This window comes from Hyperolius riggenbachi, chromosome 1, assembly GCF_040937935.1.
Source record: "Hyperolius riggenbachi isolate aHypRig1 chromosome 1, aHypRig1.pri, whole genome shotgun sequence".
NCBI lineage: Eukaryota > Metazoa > Chordata > Amphibia > Anura > Hyperoliidae > Hyperolius > Hyperolius riggenbachi.
In genome coordinates this window covers 219,031,910-219,052,469 of record NC_090646.1, presented here as the reverse complement: position 1 = coordinate 219,052,469, position 20,560 = coordinate 219,031,910, and the positions used below count along the sequence as shown (strand labels likewise).

The following is a 20,560-nucleotide window of genomic DNA, read 5'->3' as shown; positions in this document are numbered from 1 at the left end:
GCAGGAGTGTTTCTTTATGTGCACTACTGTGCATTTGTGATTTACTGCTCGTGGTCTTGTATATCTCTTCATGTTTTTATTTTGCAATTCAAGATTTATAACAACTAGTTGAGACCCCGCCGTGCAGTTTTGTTTTTAAAGCCATTGGGAGTTGTCACTTTAAAAACAAAAGCCAGATACTTACCTATGGAGAGGGAAGGCTCTGGGTCCTAATGAGCATTCCCTCTCCTCTCTGGTGCCCTCGGTGCTGATGGTTCCCAGTGACTTTAAGTGTTTTTATCTGTTCCTGTGTCCTCAATAAAGATATACTACTTAATCTCTATATTGGCTGCAGGTTGTGAACTTTTATTATGGTCTTCAATATGGATGTCTTTTTCTTCTTGGTATACTGTTTCGTATATCATCCGTAAAGGCACTTATCATGGTGTATTTTTTGTTTATCTGGCTGACTTTGTTCTTACATAAAAAGTTCGCGCTCACAATCATAAACCAAGTTATACAAAAAAAGTCTCACAGTCCTTATTCAGGTTATCCACAGACAATCCAGAGCAAGATTCCCGTTCTGTCAGTACTTCCAAGTATAGGCCAGATTTCACGTCATATGCAAGAAAAAATACAGATATAGTGTGATACTGCTAAACAAGCTCTTTTCCAACACCTTCCACGTGTGGTACTCCTTCACCCTAGACACATAAAGCCACCAGTGCAGGGACACCCCCCCCCCCCCGAAGTGCCCGCACTCACCCAAGGGTCCTCCAAAATATCCGGAGGTTAGAATGACAGCATTGGGGGTAACATGGATCCTCACAGATCTAGAGCTCCACTCGTACTGTGGACTAAGGGAGACTCAAATAGTGTAAAAACCTTTATACTTTAATAAACATAAAAAATATTGCACTCACAAGTGTAGAAGTTTCACAAGCATGTCAGTTTACAGATTCAGTCCCCGGGTGACTGTCCCGACTGATGCCGCCTTGGAAACACGCTCCACGCTGTTCCGTGCACTTCCGCGTCTCGTCTGCTGGTCACGTGTGCCGCCGCTCCGCCCTATGCATTTCGTCAAATGATTGACTCATCAGGGGCTGACGGCACACGCCAGACCAGCCTCTAAAAAGGGTCCCGCCCCTCCCTCCTGCTCCGTGACAACTAAATGGTTGCTTTTAAAAACGATTAAAAACCGCTCTCCTCAGCGGCAATCACACAGGGCAATCTCCTTACACACGTTTTTCCTGCGCTAATACAACGTCATCCTACGCTAACAGCCTCACCTCCCACCTTATATACCTCCTCACCTCCCACCATACATACACAATTTTTCAACGATAAATTCCAGGAACAGCGTATAACTTGGTTTATGATTGTGAGCGCGAACTTTTTATGTAAATTCGTTTGTGATTGTTGATACAGCAATATTGGAACGCGATCCACGCATGCAATAGCGAATCCTAAGCGCAAAAGTTTTTTTATATAATCTGTGTTTGTGTATTTACTCATTGCAGCTATGGATATTTCAAATTCAGATATTTTTGATAATTCTAGAAGGCGAGCCATTAACCTAGACGAAATATTTAAAGAGACAGCTCCGGGACCGGTAGATATTGAGGGTGACTTCAGATCACTTCATACCACCTTGGGGAGGGAACAACAAACATGGTGGGATATCGCGGCCCTTAAAAAGTACCACAAGGAAGGTATTGTCCCTAAAAAACTAAGATGGGATATGACCCCGGATGATGGGGAAGATACCGAGGAAAATAGTCAGGAATGGGAAGAATATTTTACAAAGAGTGGATTGGGCCTTATAGAATTGTTGATTAAAAGAAAGACAGCGAGATTAGAAAGATTAGGAGGGGAAATAGAAACTATGAAAATCAAATTAGAGCCCCATAAAAATACTGAACTTTATTCAGTGAGGAGCAAAAAGATTCAGGAGCAACTAGCTAGTAGTGAGAAAAATATTATTATTGATAAACAGAGGAAGTTTGCAAGAGACTATGATGCTTTTAAACGCAAATTAGCATACAAATGGCAACCCATTGTGGAAAAAAGAATTAAAGAAAAGAAGGAGAAAGTAAATGGGAATTCGACTAATGGGTCAGGGGAAAACCAGGTAATAATACAGCAGGCCCCCGAACCACCCACCATAGAAGTAGGGCAACCTCGCCCCGAGGGGAATGTTCCCAGACCTGCCGGACAAGGTGAGTACAGACGAGGTGGGAGTAACAACAGAATGGGGAATAGGGGCCAACCCCATTGGATTGGGAATAAGATTGGATTGGGAAAATATCCGGAGGTTAGAATGACAGCATTGGGGGTAACATGGATCCTCACAGATCTAGAGCTCCACTCGTACTGTGGACTAAGGGAGACTCAAATAGTGTAAAAACCTTTATACTTTAATAAACATAAAAAATATTGCACTCACAAGTGTAGAAGTTTCACAAGCATGTCAGTTTACAGATGCAGTCCCCGGGTGACTGTCCCGACTGATGCCGCCTTGGAAACACGCTCCACGCTGTTCCGTGCACTTCCGCGTCTCGTCTGCTGGTCACGTGTGCCGCCGCTCCGCCCTATGCATTTCGTCAAATGATTGACTCATCAGGGGCTGACGGCACACGCCAGACCAGCCTCTAAAAAGGGTCCCGCCCCTCCCTCCTGCTCCGTGACAACTAAAAGGTTGCTTTTAAAAACGATTAAAAACCGCTCTCCTCAGCGGCAATCACACAGGGCAATCTCCTTACACGCGTTTTTCCTGCGCTAATACAACGTCATCCTACGCTAACAGCCTCACCTCCCACCTTATATACCTCCTCACCTCCCACCATACATACACAATTTTTCAACGATAAATTCCAGGAACAGCGGATTAAGATTATCACATAAAAACAGCATAAATCATCTCAGTTAGTGTAAACATCCTCCTGTATCACCACCCTTACCTCCCGCCATATACAGACCAATTTCCCACACTAAAATCCTAAAATGGGAATCAAACTTAGTAAACCCACGCACATCAGATCTCACAAAAGGCAGATCACATTTCCCTCAGATCTATGAATTGCTGATGAAACAATTTATATCCAGATCCACATTCAATCCTTTTGGACTAAGTGTTTCCATCTCGTATATCCAACGGGTCTCCTTTTTAGATATCTCACGCAATTTATTGGACCCTCTCCAACCGGGATAGAGTTTCTCTACTCCACAAAAAAACATTTGATCAGGATTGCACTGGTGTTTTTCCTTAAAATGTAGAGAAACACTGTGCAACTCGAAGCCCTTTTTTATATTATTAATGTGTTCCCCGATTCGTTCTTTCAGGGACCTGGTAGTGCGGCCCACATATTGTAGGCCGCAAGTACACCAGATCACATAAACAACATGGGAGGTGGCACAGGTTATAAAACTTTTTATGTCAAAGGAACGCCCATTTTGTTCTGAAACGATTTTTTGCACTTTTTTCCCTTGGGCTTCTCTACAACATTTACATCCCCTGCACGGAAAGAACCCCTTCGCCTGCCACCCCTCAAAACGCGGCTGTGCAGGTGGCGCCACACAGCTAGGAGCTAGCTGATTCTTTAAATTAGTTGCTTTTCTATACACAAACGAAGGTCTGGGGGGTAGTACGTCTTTCAAGACATGATCCCCCTGTAGAACATCCCAGTGCTTGTGGAAGATCTGTTCAACCTGTTTAAATTGTGAGGAGAAATTAGAAAAAAAGGCAAAAGGGCTATTTTCCTTCATACTCACCTTTTCTTGTGAATGGACCAACCGGCCCCGATCAGTATTAGCAATCTCATATTGAACTTTCCTCAACCACTCTGGGTTGTATCCCTTCTCCACAAACCTATCTTTTAAGGTCTCTGATTGTAGATAGTAATCAGTTAGATTGGAACAATTCCTCCTAACTCGTGTAAATTGGCTCTTGGGGACTCCTCTGAGCCAACTGGGGTGATGGCAGCTCGTGGTCTCAATGTAGCCATTCCGATCGGTGGGTTTGAAAAAGCACCTAGTGCTAAAACCCATCCCTTTCCTACTGATCTCCAGATCCAAAAAATGGATACTCTCCCTACTGTGTTCAGAGGTGAGTTGGATGTTCGGTTTCAGGGTGTTAATCCTAGACATGAACTCTCCAAATGCCTCCTCATCCCCTTTCCAGAGGATGAGGAGGTCATCTATGTACCTTTTCCAAAGGAGCAAATTTGCACCCCCTATGGAGATGGCCTCCTCCTCCCACAGTGCCATATACAAATTTTCCAGTGAGGGCGCATAGGCCGCCCCCATAGCGCATCCGTATATCTGCCTATAATACTCACCCCCGTGCCAGAAATAGTTCTTCTTCAAGGCGAAGTCCAGCAGGTCCATCAAAAAGTTGATCTGACCCGTTGGAACATCGCTTTCCACCGAAAGGAATGACCTTGCTGCTTCAATCCCCTCCTCATGTGGGATATTAGTGTAGAGTGAACCTACGTCTGCCGTGGCCAAAAGGACATCCCCTTCTACACATAGAGAGTCAAGAGTTTGTAACACATGTTTAGTATCAGTTAATACCCTGGGTAATGTTCTAATCAGGGGCTGGAGAAAGCTATCCAAGTACTGTCCCAGTCTATGGGTAATAGACCCCATACCGCTTAGGATTGGTCGACCAGGGGGGTCCGTAAGACTTTTGTGGATTTTCGGTAACTGATACATTACAGGTACTTTAGGAGCCGAGGGAACCAAGAAATCACACTCTCTCTTAGTTAGAAACCCTGCGAACAGCCCCTCATCCAACAGGAGGGACAATTCCCTTTTGTACTGAATGGTTGGGTTACCACCAAGTCTCTCATATGTTTGGGTATCAAACACCAATCGGTCCAGTTCCTTTAGGTATTGTTCTTTCCTTAAAATTACCACCCCTCCCCCCTTATCAGCAGATCGCACTACAAGTTCTTTCTTCTTGAGGATCCCCTCCACAGTTTCATGAACATTTTCAAATTTCCCTGGTTTGATTTTCCTCAAATCTTCCAGGACCCTATCTTTAAATATTTCCACAGTATTACGATTTGAAACGTCTAAAGGATTAAATGTGGATGCATTTTTGAAACGTAATGTAGTTCCAACACTGTTGGCTCTATTATTTGGTCCCTCTTTCTGCAAGAAATATTTCTTCACATTCAATTGTCTAGTATACTTCTGTACATCAATAAAAACATCAAATTTATTCACATTTCTTTTTGGGGCAAATTTTAGCCCATGATCTAGTAGCCTCATTTCAGTTTGATTTAATTCGACCCCACTTAAATTGAACACCCCCCCCCCCCCCCCTACCACTGCTTTCTTCTTTTGTTCCCTTCTGCCGGCTCTACACCCCCTTCTACTCCTCTTTTTCTTGGACTTGGGTGGTAATCTCCCCCATACTCGCCTCCCCTCCAGTCCTCTTTCCAATATCTGGGGCGCTGGGCTAAAAAAGAAGGCTGTTCATATTCTCTCTCAGCTAGGGGCTGATATCTATTAAAGGTTTGAACCGGTGGGTTATACCCAAAATGACCACCTCTCTTATTCCCAATCCAATGGGGTTGGCCCCTATTCCCCATTCTGTTGTTACTCCCACCTCGTCTGTACTCACCTTGTCCGGCAGGTCTGGGAACATTCCCCTCGGGGCGAGGTTGCCCTACTTCTATGGTGGGTGGTTCGGGGGCCTGCTGTATTATTACCTGGTTTTCCCCTGACCCATTAGTCGAATTCCCATTTACTTTCTCCTTCTTTTCTTTAATTCTTTTTTCCACAATGGGTTGCCATTTGTATGCTAATTTGCGTTTAAAAGCATCATAGTCTCCTCTGTTTATCAATAATAATATTTTTCTCACTACTAGCTAGTTGCTCCTGAATCTTTTGCTCCTCACTGAATAAAGTTCAGTATTTTTATGGGGCTCTAATTTGATTTTCATAGTTTCTATTTCCCCTCCTAATCTTTCTAATCTCGCTGTCTTTCTTTTAATCAACAATTCTATAAGGCCCAATCCACTCTTTGTAAAATATTCTTCCCATTCCTGACTATTTTCCTCGGTATCTTCCCCATCATCCGGGGTCATATCCCATCTTAGTTTTTTAGGGACAATACCTTCCTTGTGGTACTTTTTAAGGGCCGCGATATCCCACCATGTTTGTTGTTCCCTCCCCAAGGTGGTATGAAGTGATCTGAAGTCACCCTCAATATCTACCGGTCCCGGAGCTGTCTCTTTAAATATTTCGTCTAGGTTAATGGCTCGCCTTCTAGAATTATCAAAAATATCTGAATTTGAAATATCCATAGCTGCAATGAGTAAATACACAAACACAGATTATATAAAAAAACTTTTGCGCTTAGGATTCGCTATTGCATGCGTGGATCGCGTTCCAATATTGCTGTATCAACAATCACAAACGAACTTACATAAAAAGTTCGCGCTCACAATCATAAACCAAGTTATACGCTGTTCCTGGAATTTATCGTTGAAAAATTGTGTATGTATGGTGGGAGGTGAGGGGGTATATAAGGTGGGAGGTGAGGCTGTTAGCGTAGGATGACGTTGTATTAGCGCAGGAAAAACGCGTGTAAGGAGATTGCCCTGTGTGATTGCCGCTGAGGAGAGCTGTTTTTAATCGTTTTTAAAAGCAACCTTTTAGTTGTCACGGAGCAGGAGGGAGGGGCGGGACCCTTTTTAGAGGCTGGTCTGGCGTGTGCCGTCAGCCCCTGATGAGTCAATCATTTGACGAAATGCATAGGGCGGAGCGGCGGCACACTTGACCAGCAGACGAGACGCGGAAGTGCACGGAACAGCGTGGAGCGTGTTTCCAAAGCGGCATCAGTCGGGACAGTCACTCGGGGACTGCATCTGTAAACTGACATGCTTGTGAAACTTCTACACTTGTGAGTGCAATATTTTTTATGTTTATTAAAGTATAAAGGTTTTTACACTATTTGAGTCTCCCTTAGTCCACAGTACGAGTGGAGCTCTAGATCTGTGAGGATCCATGTTACCCCCAATGCTGTCATTCTAACCTCCGGATATTTTGGAGGACCCTTGGGTGAGTGCGGGCACTTCGGGGGGGTGTCCCTGTACTGGTGGCTTTATGTGTCTAGGGTGAAGGAGTACCACACGTGGAAGGTGTTGGAAAAGAGCTTGTTTAGCAGTATCACACTATATCTGTATTTTTTCTTGCATATGACGTGAAATCTGGCCTATACTTGGAAGTACTGACAGAACGGGAATCTTGCTCTGGATTGTCTGTGGATAACCTGAATAAGGACTGTGAGACTTTTTTTGTATAACTTGGTTTATGATTGTGAGCGCGAACTTTTTATGTAAATTCGTTTGTGATTGTTGATACAGCAATATTGGAACGCGATCCACGCATGCAATAGCGAATCCTAAGCGCAAAAGTTTTTTTATATAATCTGACTTTGTTCTTAGTTGCTTTCTTACTATGGACACAATTAGGCAGGCTATGTTAATTTGTTTTCTAAAAGCTAATAACTATGACAAGCATTTTTTTTCTTGTCCTCCACTTCTGCTGGATAGTGTAATGGTTAAGGGCTCTGCCTCTGACACAGGAGACCAGGGTTCGATTCTTGGCTCTGCCTGTTCAGTAAGCCAGCACCTATTCAGTAGGAGACCTTGGGCAAGTCTCCCTAACACTGCTACTGCCTATAGAGCGCATCCTAGTGGCTGCAGCTCTGGCGCTTTGAGTCTGCCAGGAGAAAAGCGCGATATAAATGTTCTGTGTTTGTTTGTTCTCCCAGCTTGTTTAGCAACCAGAAATTGCAGCAAGAGTGCTACCAGCATGAGTTACATTTCTTGCAGATTAGTTATGCAGGAATCACTGGGAAATGTTGGTTTTAACCCTTTTTCTGCTGGATAACAATTTCCAGTTCCGTATTTGTATATTTCACATGCAGTATATGCAGAAATACTGTCTAATGGTTTTTAGTTTTTGTATGGAATTAGACTTTGAAGACTCTTCTGGCTGCCACAGCTCTCTTGTCAGGTCTTTATATATATTACACCAAATTTACAGGAATTCCAAGGGCTCATATATATGTGCAACTTTCAACACAACCAAGCAATTGCACAACTTGTATATTCTGTACACAAACCAGTTGAACGACCAACTCATTTTCATACTGCGCACGCAAGTAGAATGATGTACTGCACGATAGGGCCGTACTGAAAACAAGTAGAAGTTGTTCAAAGGACTTGTACACACACAGCCAACTGCATGATATCAGCCCAAAAGTGGTTTCAGTCAATCTGCCTGTTGGACCAGGCAAACTGCCTGTTATCAGTCGCTCATCTAGTCATTTGTCATGCATTTACACGCCCAATGCATTTACACGGACTATAGTTGGGCGGACAAGTTGCACTTGTGTATGACGCTTGAACTCAGCACTTTCTTCATGCAGGTGTAAAGTTACACCTTATGTTTTGCAAACAAAGCATAACATAAGGTGTAACATAACATTTTTTTCTCAATTACTCACTATTGCTAAGTGCTCAAAATGCTGTAGGGAATTTTGCATGTATGTTAATTTTTCTTTGAAAAATTGGTCTATGCATTCATATTTATGAATCAAGTGATACTACAAGTGTGCGTCAAATGATTTTAGGAAAAAAAAGAGTTAACCACTTCACAACTGAAGGGTTTTACCCCTTCAGCATCCGAGCAATTTTCTCCTTTCAGCGCTCCTTACATTCATTCGCCTATAACTTTATCATTACTTATCACAATAAAATGAACTATATCTTGTTTTTTTTCACCACCAATTAGGCTTTCTTTAGGTGGGGCACTATGCCAAGAATTATTTTATTCTAAATGTGTTTTAATGGGAAAATAGGAAAACATTTGGGAAAAAAAACATTATTTTTCAGTTTTCCGCCAATATAGTTTTTAAATAATGCATGCTACTATAATTAAAATCCATGTAACTTATATGCCCATTTGTCCCAGTTATTACACCGTTTAAATTATGTCCCTATCACAATGTTTGGCGCCAATATTTTATTTGCAAATAAAGGTGCATTTTTTTCAGTTTTGTGTCTATCCCTAATTACAAGCCCATAATTTATAAAGTAACAGTGTTATACCCTCTTGATATAAATATTTAAAGATTTCAGTCCCTAAAGTAACTATTTAAGTTTTTTTTATTGTAATTTTTTTTATTTATTTTATTATTACAAAAAAAAAAAATATTGGTAACTATTGGGGAGTGTGGGAGTTAATGAGTTAAAATGAATAGTGAAAATAATGTATTTGTATGTGAAAAAAAATTTTCTTGGCCACAAGATGGCCACATTTTTTTTCAGGCGTCCTGCAAGCGTCGGAAGGACGCTTGCAGGAGGGGAGGCTGGGAAACTGAGTTTTTTCACAATGATCGCGCTGCTTCTCGTGGAAGCATGCCGATCATTTCAGGGGCAGAGATCAATGAACGGGAATGGATTTTCCCGTTCATTGATCTCCGGGCGAGCGGGTGGCGGTGTGCACGATCGCGGGAGTGCGCGCACGTGCGAGCGGGAGCGCGGACAGTGGCGGCAGCGGCAGTAGCGGGGGGGGGTGCGTATATCTACCTTCCGGGCGGGGAACTGAAGTCCAAAGGAGCGTAGATATACTGTACCCGGACGGCGAAGTGATTAATAGTCTAATAGCTTTTAGAGAATCAACCTTGTTGTTACATACTGGAAAAAGGATAAAAATACAATCATCTATTATGTGTGTGTTTTTCTAAAGTGCTTAGTACTGTAAAGGTGCATTGTATATCATAAAAAAGATACATTTTGCAAAACACATGGCTTCATTCATTAATGATTGATAATATTTAGTTTTATGGGGTTTGTTTTTTTGTTTGTTTTTTTTGTTCTTTTGACTATTCAAAAAAAGTTTTTATTAACAGCATAAAGAAAAAGTTACAACATGACATCATCAAATCTAGAAAGATGCATAAGAAAAGCCAATATATACATGTAAGGAAAGGTTACTGTAGCATAAGGCCAATTTACATTGATTGTATGAGAACCACAGAAATGGAGTAGCAGGAATTTCTTGGAGTATCTTAAAATACACAAGTTGGATGGGTGAGTATGCTATATGTAGCTGCTTAATGGATAGATAGATGAGGAGAGCAAGTATATGTGGGAGAAGAGGAGAGGTAGGGCCTTAATTGGTTAGAGAAGTGGAAATGTGCGGTTTTATAGGACCCAGGGATAGCTCAGAGGGTGGGATTATAAACAAAGTTATTGCTCCACCCTTTGTTTATAGTTGTCTGAGAGTTTGAAATGTTGCCAGACTGCCCAGGTAATGTTATGTTTCTCGAGTTTATCAGCAGCAGAAGATACCAACTCTTCCATATCAGCAATTGCGTCAACTCTACAACCCCACTCAGAGAGCGATGGGGGTGTAGAAGATTTCCAATGCAAGGGTATGAGTGCTCGAGCCGCATTGATTACATTTAATAAGATTGATTTCTTATAGGCTCTTACAGAAGAGTTGGTATCGTGGAGCAAAAGGCAAGCGGGGGTAAATGGGATCTTATCTGTTGTAATGTGTTCCATCAGGGCATGGATCTTTTTCCAAAAACCAGAAATAAGTGGGCATTCCCAGAAGATATGAATAAGGGATCCTCCCGGCGCTCCGCGCCTCCAACACTGATCTGAAATACATGGGAAGGTTTTGTGCAATACATAGGGAGTTTTGTACCACCTTGTAAGAATTTTGTAGCCCAATTCCTGAACATTGGTATTCAAAGAACCTTTATGGTTAAAAAGAATAATCTTTATGGTTAAAAAGAATAATCTGTTGCCATCTTTCATTGTCAAAGGTGAGGTTCAGGTCTCTTTCCCATTTTCCTTGAAATGTGGTATTTCCATCCCAACTGGCCCCAAGGAGGATTTGATATATGGAGGAGACGAGATGTCTATGTGGACCCTCACTGGAAACCAGATTTTCAAGTAGTGTAAGGGGTTTGGTCCCAAGGCTCTTAATCTTATCTGTTTTAAGATAATGGGAGATTTGTAGGTATTGCCACCAAGTGAGTGAGGGAGATTCGACTGTTGCGTTAAGTTCCGTTAACGATTTGATTTTCCCATTACTAAAAAAGTCTTTCACTCTTGGGATTTGATATTCAGAATGGTTAAGGAGAAAAGGAATCTCACTAGCCACCATGAAATCAGGATTATGTGTCAAGGGAGTTAAATTGCTTGGAAAGGAAGCTAGGCCCATTTTTGGGAATTTCCTTCATAGGCAAGCTATGGCTGCGTCAATGAAAGGATTGCCCATCGTGTCTCTAGGTCTTGTTTTAGTGGGTGTCCAGCCTAAGGCAGGTGTGGGTGTTGAGGTTAGATTTTGTTCAATAGAAACCCAAAGTTTTGTGTCTTGTTTATTGGACCATTCGACCACTCTTGTGAGTTGTGCAGCCATGTGATATTTATTTAGATCAGGAAGAGCAAGACCGCCCAGTTCTTTAGGTAAAGACACAATTAATCTTTTCAGTCTAGGAGGCTTATTTCCCCAGATGAATCTGGAAATTTGTGACTGGAGTGAGTTCAGATAGGATGGAGGAAGGGTGATGGGTAAGCATTGGCTTACATACAGAAATCGGGGAAGCAGGTTCATTTTGACAGAAGCTATTCTCCCGAACCAAGATAAACAAGGTTTCTTGGCCCAGTTAATCATATCTTCCGAAAGTGCTTTACCCATTGGCTCAAAGGTTTTTTTGTTGTTGTTGTCTCCTCTGTTTTTTAATGATTGTTTGCTTTTTTAACTTACAAAAATGTAACACTGAAATAAGCGAATTTACCTGTCTGATGGTCATTCTTTTCTCTCCAGCATCAGCGTGCACACCAGGATCCTGTTGCTCTGAAATTCAGTTTTTATGAAGTCATTACAGCTAACAGCCAGTCATCTTCAGACGTTCGGTCCCTGCAGAAGAAGTGCCTAATGCCAGGGTGGTATTCTACGCATATCGAGAGATGGCTTGAGCACTTTTCACCATCTCAGGTGCTATTTATAAGATATTTCTTATTTGTACAGGTTGTTTACATGTAATGTTATTTTTGTCATTGCTCCAGCATACAGGTAAAGGAAGATCTTTAGTGTTAACAATACAGTGAACAGGGAGTGGAGGGGTCTGATTTTGTAAATATGACTTGCTTCCATAACTATCAAAAATGTCCTTTTTTAAAAAATGTGTGGTCGCCAGGTAGGTAGCCTCTCCTGTATGACTCCAAGTTCAGATCATGACAACATAGCACACCTTCAAATTAGTCAACCCCTATCAAATCGAAGGGCCTACAGGTGGCCCATGTATACAAAGTGGCTGTTTGGCCGCCCCAAAATGCCCCCCTGCTCCCCCTATGGTCCTCCTCCCTCCCTCTGCAGAGTGCCAGCAAAGATTTGCTGGCTAACTATGTTCCAGCGATGACATTCAGCAGTGGCAGCGTGTTCATCGCCATCTCCATAGTTACAGTGGGTCTCTCTGCTTGTGAAGCAGCAGCTCGAAACTTGACTTATCATGTGGTTGGCTGTTACAAGCTGCCGGGTCACAGGCTGAGAGACCCACTGTAGCTATGGAGATGGTGTTGGACATGTCATCGCTGGAACGTAGGGAGCTGGTGAGACTCTTCTAGTAACCTCTCTGCTGGCACTCTGCAGAGGGAGGGAGGGGGAGCAGAGTGTAGAGTGGAGTGTAGAGAAGAGCAGACTTCCACGCTTGAATCAGGTGAGCTATACACATGCTCATCTGTTAGAAAGGAGGAGGGGGGGCAGCTTCTGAAGGCTGGGGCACTGGGGGCCCTGAAGAAGGATTAGGTGGTAAGTTTGTCCTGGCAGAGCAGGGCATTGCGTGTAGTGCAGCCACACCCCTTCTCTCCAGGCTACTTGTCACACATCCTCCGCGGCTAGCTGCAGGGAGATTTGAGCCCTGCAAGAGGGCTGCTGTCTATGGGGAGGACGCTCTAAAAAGACCTGTCACCTAGGCATGTAAATCATGAATAAGCCAGATAGCTGTTATTAAGGTAACATAATTTGTTGGGGATGAATCGGCAGGGGGGTCCATAGGGCTAGGTATCGGTGGGTGGACCTCATAGTTAAGCATCAGCAGGGGTCCTTAAGGTTAGGGATCGGTGGGGTGGTCCTTAGGGTTAGGCATTGAAAGGAAGGGCTTGTGTGAGAGTAAGGTTAGGTTGGGCTTTAGTAAAATATAGGTAAATATTACTTACTGACTCAGAGCAGCAGCAGAATATAAGTAATTTAGTTATATTCTATTTGCAGTTATCTGTGGTGCCTAAATTCCAATGGTGCCCGTTTTAAGCTCTGGGAGATACTTACCTTGGGTGGGGGAAGCCTCAGGATCCCAATGAGGCTTCCCCATCCTCTGTCGCTGGGGAAATGTAGCGCTGGCTCCCCCAAAACCTCCTTGACAAGCGGCACAATATTTACCTACTGCAATCCAGCACAGGTGCAGTAGCAGCTTTTCATTCAGGCTAAGGCAGAAATAGCCAAGCCCAATCGTATCTGCTCTACTGCGCCGATGCAAGTCCTTTGTGCCTGTGCAGTAGAGCGGATATGTTCGGGCTCGGCTATTTCCGCCTTAGCCTGAACAAAGTGCCGCTACTGCGCCTGTGCTCGATCGTGATATTTACCTCATCACTGCTCGGGGGTTCATAGCGCTAGATTGCCGGGACGGAGGAGGATGGGAGAAGCCTCGTTAGGATCCAGAGGCTTCCCACTCCCCAGGTAAGTATCCCCCAGATGTTTTTTTTTTCGTTACAGGTTTTCTTTAAAGCGGTATAAAACTCTGACATAATATTCAATAAAAACATGTTTTCCTACTTTGTATATCCCATACAGTTATCATATTTGCTTTTGTGCATAAGTATTATAATTCATTTAGAAATTACAAGTTCCCAAAGTACATTTTTTTTGCTCTGAGAGCTGCCATTGCATTTTATTCATAACCAGTGTATTTATATTGTAATGTACCCAGTAATGATTTCTGAGTAGCTACCTGTGTTCTGGAGTGTGTGCATTGCCAGATAATGTTTACATTCCTCACTTGATACAATTAAGTAAACACAAGATAATGTTATGACTAGTTTGGATGCAGCTGTCTCTGCAGGGAGCTTAAAGTGTAACTGTCGGGCATAAAATAAAAAATCAATTCTTTCTTTTTATCTGGTAAACAAGTAATAAGGATGCTAACAGGGCAATCCAAAGGTTAAAATCACTATTACTTTACTTGTTGATAAATGATCATTCCCCAGTTTACCTGACTCTTATTTGGTACACACAAAATTTGGTACACAAAAAGGAAGTTGCAGGGCATGCTGGGTTGTCCTTTTTTACTTCTCTAATTCCCCTCAAACTTAACTAATGCAGCCTGATTGGCTGAAGCCTCTTTCCCTCCTGTTTCCCCCTCCCACGCCTCTGTTCCTCTCTGACTGGCCAATATTTCTCATGCTGAGACAATGCACTTTCTATAGTGAAGGGCAGGCAATTCATACACAATCAGGCAGAGGAGATTAAGGAAGGAAATGACATTAGCATTGGCTTCAAAATAGCCACACTTAAAATGGGAAATTCTAAGAAGGATTTTCTCTTTTTTACTGTAGAAAAAACACTAAAATCAAAACATGAACAGTGCAATACATATGTTATGTAAGTAGAGAAAGTATTTAGCTACTTATATATGTATTTTTTCTGAGATAGTATGGCTGACAGCTCCTCTTTAAGTAAGTCCTGTGATTAACTAATTGAATGCTGTTCTAGTAAAAAAAAATGGTGGTAGTATATAATATGCTGTAAGTAATCTTTTAGAGCAAAGAAGAAGTGCTGGGTTTCATACCACTTTAAAAGTACACCTAGACATGGTTTCTGGAGTAGGCAACAAAGTTACTCATTTGAAGGTAATATTTTCTCCAACACCTCATCTTAACTAATAAAGTAATTCAGTGAAGTGGTGAATTGTTTCTACAACACTCAAAACTATCAGTTAAAGCAATCCTGAAGTGAAAATAACCTTATGATATAAGTGTACGTGTGGTACAGCTAGGAAATAAAACATTAGTAGCAGAGAAAAGAGTCTCATATTGTTTTACAGTACAGAAAGAGTTAAAAACTTCATTTGTTACTTATGCAAAAGAGCTTCTCTGAGTTCTTCGACCCAACTTGGGTCGAACACAGTCCTATTTTCTGAAGCACTTAAACAGCAAAGAAACAAAGAGAGACACCTTGAGATAAGGTTTTACTGCATAAAAGTTCAAAGGGTCATCATTTCTGCTTTGTTTTGCAGTTTAAAAAACTTGTGCTTTTTGAAACTGCAACTGTGACAGAATGCTGCAATGTTATATAAAAAAAGCTATTCAACTGGAAATACAAATATGAGACTATTTTCTTTGCTACTAATGTTCTATTCCTTATCAATACTACACATACAATTCATTGTATCATACGTTTTTGTTTTCACTTCAGGTTTCCTTTAAGTTTGGCTTGTTTACACTGGATGTTACAAGAGTTACTGTAATTATAAGTTTACTCTGCTATACTATACAATACAAATGAAACACAACAGTTTGTGTGCAGAATCTATGTGACTAGAATTTACTAAATAAGCTAAAAAATAATTGAATCTTTAACATAATTATAACAGAGAAATGAATGTAGATTCAGACCACAGATCTCTATAGGGGGGTGAACTCTTGGACTCCGTGCTTTACAACGAGTAATAAAGCACGCTTAATTAGGAAAAGTGTGAATACTGTACACCGATATAGCCTGCATTTTACTAATACAGTCCATTAAATTTCAATAAAATAATGGGCCATAAGATGGACATGCTTGCTCGTATTCCATTCTGAATCATGCTACTTCCATCTGTCAGTTTTATAATTATGTTAGGAAAAGGGAATGCTTTATTGCTGCAACGATTATCATTATTTTCATAAACCTATTTTCTTTTCCCCACATTAATTTTTTCTCTGTACCGCAATGCACATTTATTATGTTTTGACAAGGTTCTATTTTTGTGGCATGATTATGACAGTATAGCTTTACTGCTCTGAGATGCCTCTCGTGTCATCCTAATAAGTGTGGGCTATAGCAAATGGCAAGGACGGGATGATTATTTGAGGAGGATTCTATATTTCCACCCAGATGTTGTCATTTTTAGTCTATAACAATATCTCGCCTAGCTCTGAAAATCGGTAAATACGAACTGCTCAAATAAGCATGGTGTCTTCCATTACTAAGAAAGTTATAGAGATTTCACAATAATAAGGCAAAAAGCATAAAAAAATATCTGGTACTTGTCAGAAGGATGTCAGAATCAGCACTGGGAGGCAATATATCATCCTCATTGTTAGACACTTCTAGGGAACAGATGGTAAAGTCAACAAGACAGTTCTATCCTGTGCTGGCATATCTGTCTAATCACTTAGGTGAGACTTTCATGCGAGTCACACCAGACTGCTGTCAACTCTAAAGAATGAAAAAATATTCTGGAAAAAAAAATGCTAAACATTGCTTGTATATATCTGTAAACTGGAAAGCTGACAAGTGTTTGATGTTTGCAGAATATGTATTTGTAAGTTTAGTTGGTATATAACAGTAAGGTGACTATATCTGTCACTTAAAGAACTATGAAATACACAAAAAAACAATACAATATGCAAATCTAATAACATCCACAGCTGCACATGGTGTAGTACCCAGGGATTTTTTTTACGTTTATTCGGCATATTGGAATATGTAGCTTTGCTGAACAACATCATTCTCTATAATGTAAGTTAACATTTCTCTCTCAAATGCTGCTTGTGGTTTTATTCATTAGAACTACGGATGCTCATTCTGATTCGGTGGAAATGCAATTTCCGCAATTCCGATTGGATATTCCTATTTCCACATCGGAATGCGGAACGCGGAAATACTAATGCAGAAAATGGATTTGCACCGAAACAATCAGAGAATTCCGATTTTTAGGTGAAAATTTTGGTGGAAAATCTGCATTACTGATATGATATTTGGTAATTTAAAACAATTGTTCAAAACAGAGGCGGCAGAATAAAATCGTTAAAAAACATTTTAAAAGGGGGGTTAGTGGTGGACTTACCTCCCACAAGTAGACACACGATCAATTATTCACTGAAAAATATCTTCATTCAAATAAACTCCAGAGTAGTAGCAACGCATTTCACGGGCAACATCCCTCATCATCAGGCAGTGTATGGAGCTTGTAAAGATTCAGCCAGGTATAAGTGCCTGTGGAGGTAAGTCCACCACTACTTCCCCCTTTTTTAAATGTGTTTTAACTATTTTATCCTTATCTGGCGCCTGTTAGGCTTGGTGGTGTATTCTCCACAGTCAGCATGCAACGCATGAGCTGGCGTGGAGGAGGTACACACACTAGCACCAGGAAACAGGCTATCCCTAGTATAGTGGAGGGGAGGACTGACTCCAATAGGAGATTGTGGCGCACAGAGCCGGTGCAGATCTGACAGCCACAAACAATGCTTTCGTTATAACGTCTCAGCGCAAAGTAGCGCTGAGCACATAAACCAGAACTGAGGAGATCAGGACAGGTAGACAGAATGAACGCTTGCTAGCTAGCGGCTACTTAGCGACAGCAAGCGTCCAAAACCAGACAGACTGGAATGAGGCAGCCAATGCGATGCGGCGATGGCGTGCCTCACAAAGACAGGACAGGACAGTCAGAAAATAGCAGGATTAAGATAGATGAACGTAACACAGATAAATATACAATAAGTATGTTTTCCTAGCGTATTACAATTACAGCTATCAATGAAACTATTTGTAACGTCTGACTAACATATGTATATATCGGCAATGAACCGATATATGACATAAGCAGGAACGCTGACTAGGAATGGAGTAATACAGGGAACAGGACTCAGAAGGATTCGCTATCTCTTCGCAGAGATGAACGCAATCCACAAACGATAACAGAACAGGATTCAGAAGGATTCGTTATCTCTTCGCAGAGATGAACGCAATCCACAAACAGTAACAGAACAGGATACAGAAGGATTCGTTATCTCTTCGCAGAGATGAACGCAATCCACAAACAGGACCAGGAACAGGATAACTAGCTCAGCACGGGTGTTCAAGGTACGCGCAAACTACCAAAACGTGCTGGAAAACTGACTAACTGAACACAGGATATAAACAGTTCGTGTACGTATACATCAGCGACACTGATGTATCACGTAACACAAATACAAGGAAAATAATAAACGTGCTGGTATGCATATATATTGGCAATGAACCAATATATGATGCAAAACCAGCAAAGTATCTTTAGAACAAGAAACACGATCGGGGGCTAAAGCGACAGCAAGGCAGGCTTAAGCTGAAGCTATGAAAACCCAAGGAAACCCTGCAGGAAGCAGATCTTTATACTGAGGTCATCCAATGGGACCAGACATGCAGATTCCCACACAGGTGAATGATAATCAGTCACAAGCTGACAGCAGGGAAAGACAGACAAAGCTATGCAGTTTGCATGGAAATAGATCAGAACTGCCTGAGCTGCAGCACTACTACTTCCAGCAACAGCTGCTGCAGCAGCGATCATCACAGCGCCTCTGTTTTGAACAGTAGTGTATCCTAAGTGTCCACCCTTAGGAGAGCTACATTTGTAACTCGAGTGGGGTCGGGTCTAATCTCCCCACCTGCCTACTGAGTGGTTACCAGAGGAAATCCACCTTTGTGAGTATATTCTCGTATAATTAAACTATTGACCAATTGGTTTTACATATTGCACTATTGGGGCTCTCTAACTGCTTTGTTTTTCAAATTCGGTAATTTTAGACCAATCAAAAGACTCAGAAAGTCGAAATTAATTAGCGAATCAGATAATGTTTTTTTTTTTTTGCGGAACTCTGCTTAACGATATTCGGTCATTTTATGCCAATCAGAACTTTAGAAGACTTACAATGAATAAGTCAATCAGAGAACACGAAAATGTTAGCAAAGATTTTAGCAAAAATGTTTGCAGATAAATCCACATCGGAAAGTGGAAATACTGTACGCAGTAGGCAGGAAACAGTAGCGGTAATCTTCATTTTGTGGTAAGAGGAATTACCATGGAAGCGTAAATCGACATTTCTGACCATCCCTAATTAGATCCCCATATATAATAAGTCAGCTGTTTTAGAATATATCTCTCACGTGTATAGATTGGTGAACCCGAAATTATTCCTTCCTGTGTAGCATTACTATTAATATTATTATTTATTGAATTTATAAAGCACCAACATATTACGCAGCGCTGGACAATAAATATATACAATGATACAAGGATGACAGACATAACAAGCTTATACAACATAGAACAAAGTTATACATGCAAATTGTACAAAATACATGATCATGCAATATGGGCTGGTTAGGTAGGCCCAGTAATACAAGTACAGGCTGTCATAGGACAGGAGTACACGATCCTGTAGATTACACTAGGGAATAGAGGACCCTGCCAGAGGCTTACAATCTAAAGGGTGGGGTGGAAACACTAGGTGGGGCTGTTAAATATTCAGTAGAGAGTTACTGTGTGGCAGGAGGTGGGTAGGCCATCATAAAGAGGTGGGTTTTGAGGGCTTGCTTGAATGAGTTGAAAGAGGGAGCAAGTCTTATGGGTGGTGGAAGGGCATTCCAGAGGGTGGGGGCAGCTCTTGAGAAATCCTGCAGGCGGGCAAGGAAGTGTGAAATGCGTGGGGTGGTGAGGCGAAGGTCGTTGGAGGATCGGAGGGGGCGACCTGGTGTCTACCTGTGAACAAGCTCCGAGATGTAGGTAGGGCATGTTTTGTGCACAGATTTATACGCCAGGCATAGAATCTTGAAAGTTATCCTGAAACGGATAGGGAGCCAGTGCAGGGATTCACAAAGGGGAGATGTGGATGCGCAGTGGTGCGAAGAATGGATGAGTCTTGCAGCCGTGTTCATCACTGATTGCAGGGGGGCAGTGTGTTTCAAGGGGAGGCCAGAAAGGAGGGAGTTACAGTAATCAAGGCGGGAGATGATGAGGGCATGGATGAGCAGTTTGGTCGTGTCCGGAGTTAAGAAGGGGTGGATCTTGGAGATATTACTGAGGTGGAAATTGCAGGCTCTGGTGATGTTTTTGATGTGTGGGATGAAGGAGAGTTCAGAGTCCAAGGTGACACCCAGACAGCGGGCCTGGGAGGTAGGGTGAATGGTTGTGTTATCTATTGTCAGGTGGAAATCTGGGAGGGGTGCAGCAGCAAGGGGTGGAAAGATCAGGAGCTCAGTTTTGTCTAGGTTAAGCTTCTGGAACCTAGCAGACATCCAGGAGGAAATTGCTGAGAGACACGTGGAGACCTTGTTTATGGTGGTGGATGAGAGATCGGGGGTATGGAGGTAAATCTGCGTGTCATCGGCATAGAGGTGATATTTGAAGCCCAGGGAGGAGATAAGCTTGCCAATTGAGGAAGTGTATATGGAGAAAAGAAGGGGACCTAGAACAGAGCCCTGGGGGACCCCAACTGCGAGGGGGGCAGCGGTTGAGGAGGAGCCATTG

The 20,560-nt window shown here is 42.0% G+C and overlaps 1 protein-coding gene across 5 annotated transcripts in view; it reads left to right on the top strand.

Annotated features, from left to right (window-relative positions):
* Positions 1-20,560, top strand: part of LOC137571489 (bifunctional heparan sulfate N-deacetylase/N-sulfotransferase 3-like) — a 353,270-nt gene that overhangs the window by 313,889 nt on the left and 18,821 nt on the right. For all 5 annotated transcript variants that reach the window (XM_068280713.1, XM_068280686.1, XM_068280704.1 and 2 more), the window contains one exon: positions 11,842-12,012. In XM_068280713.1, coding sequence (XP_068136814.1) covers positions 11,842-12,012 — 171 coding nt within the window. The remainder of the gene's footprint in view (positions 1-11,841; positions 12,013-20,560) is intronic.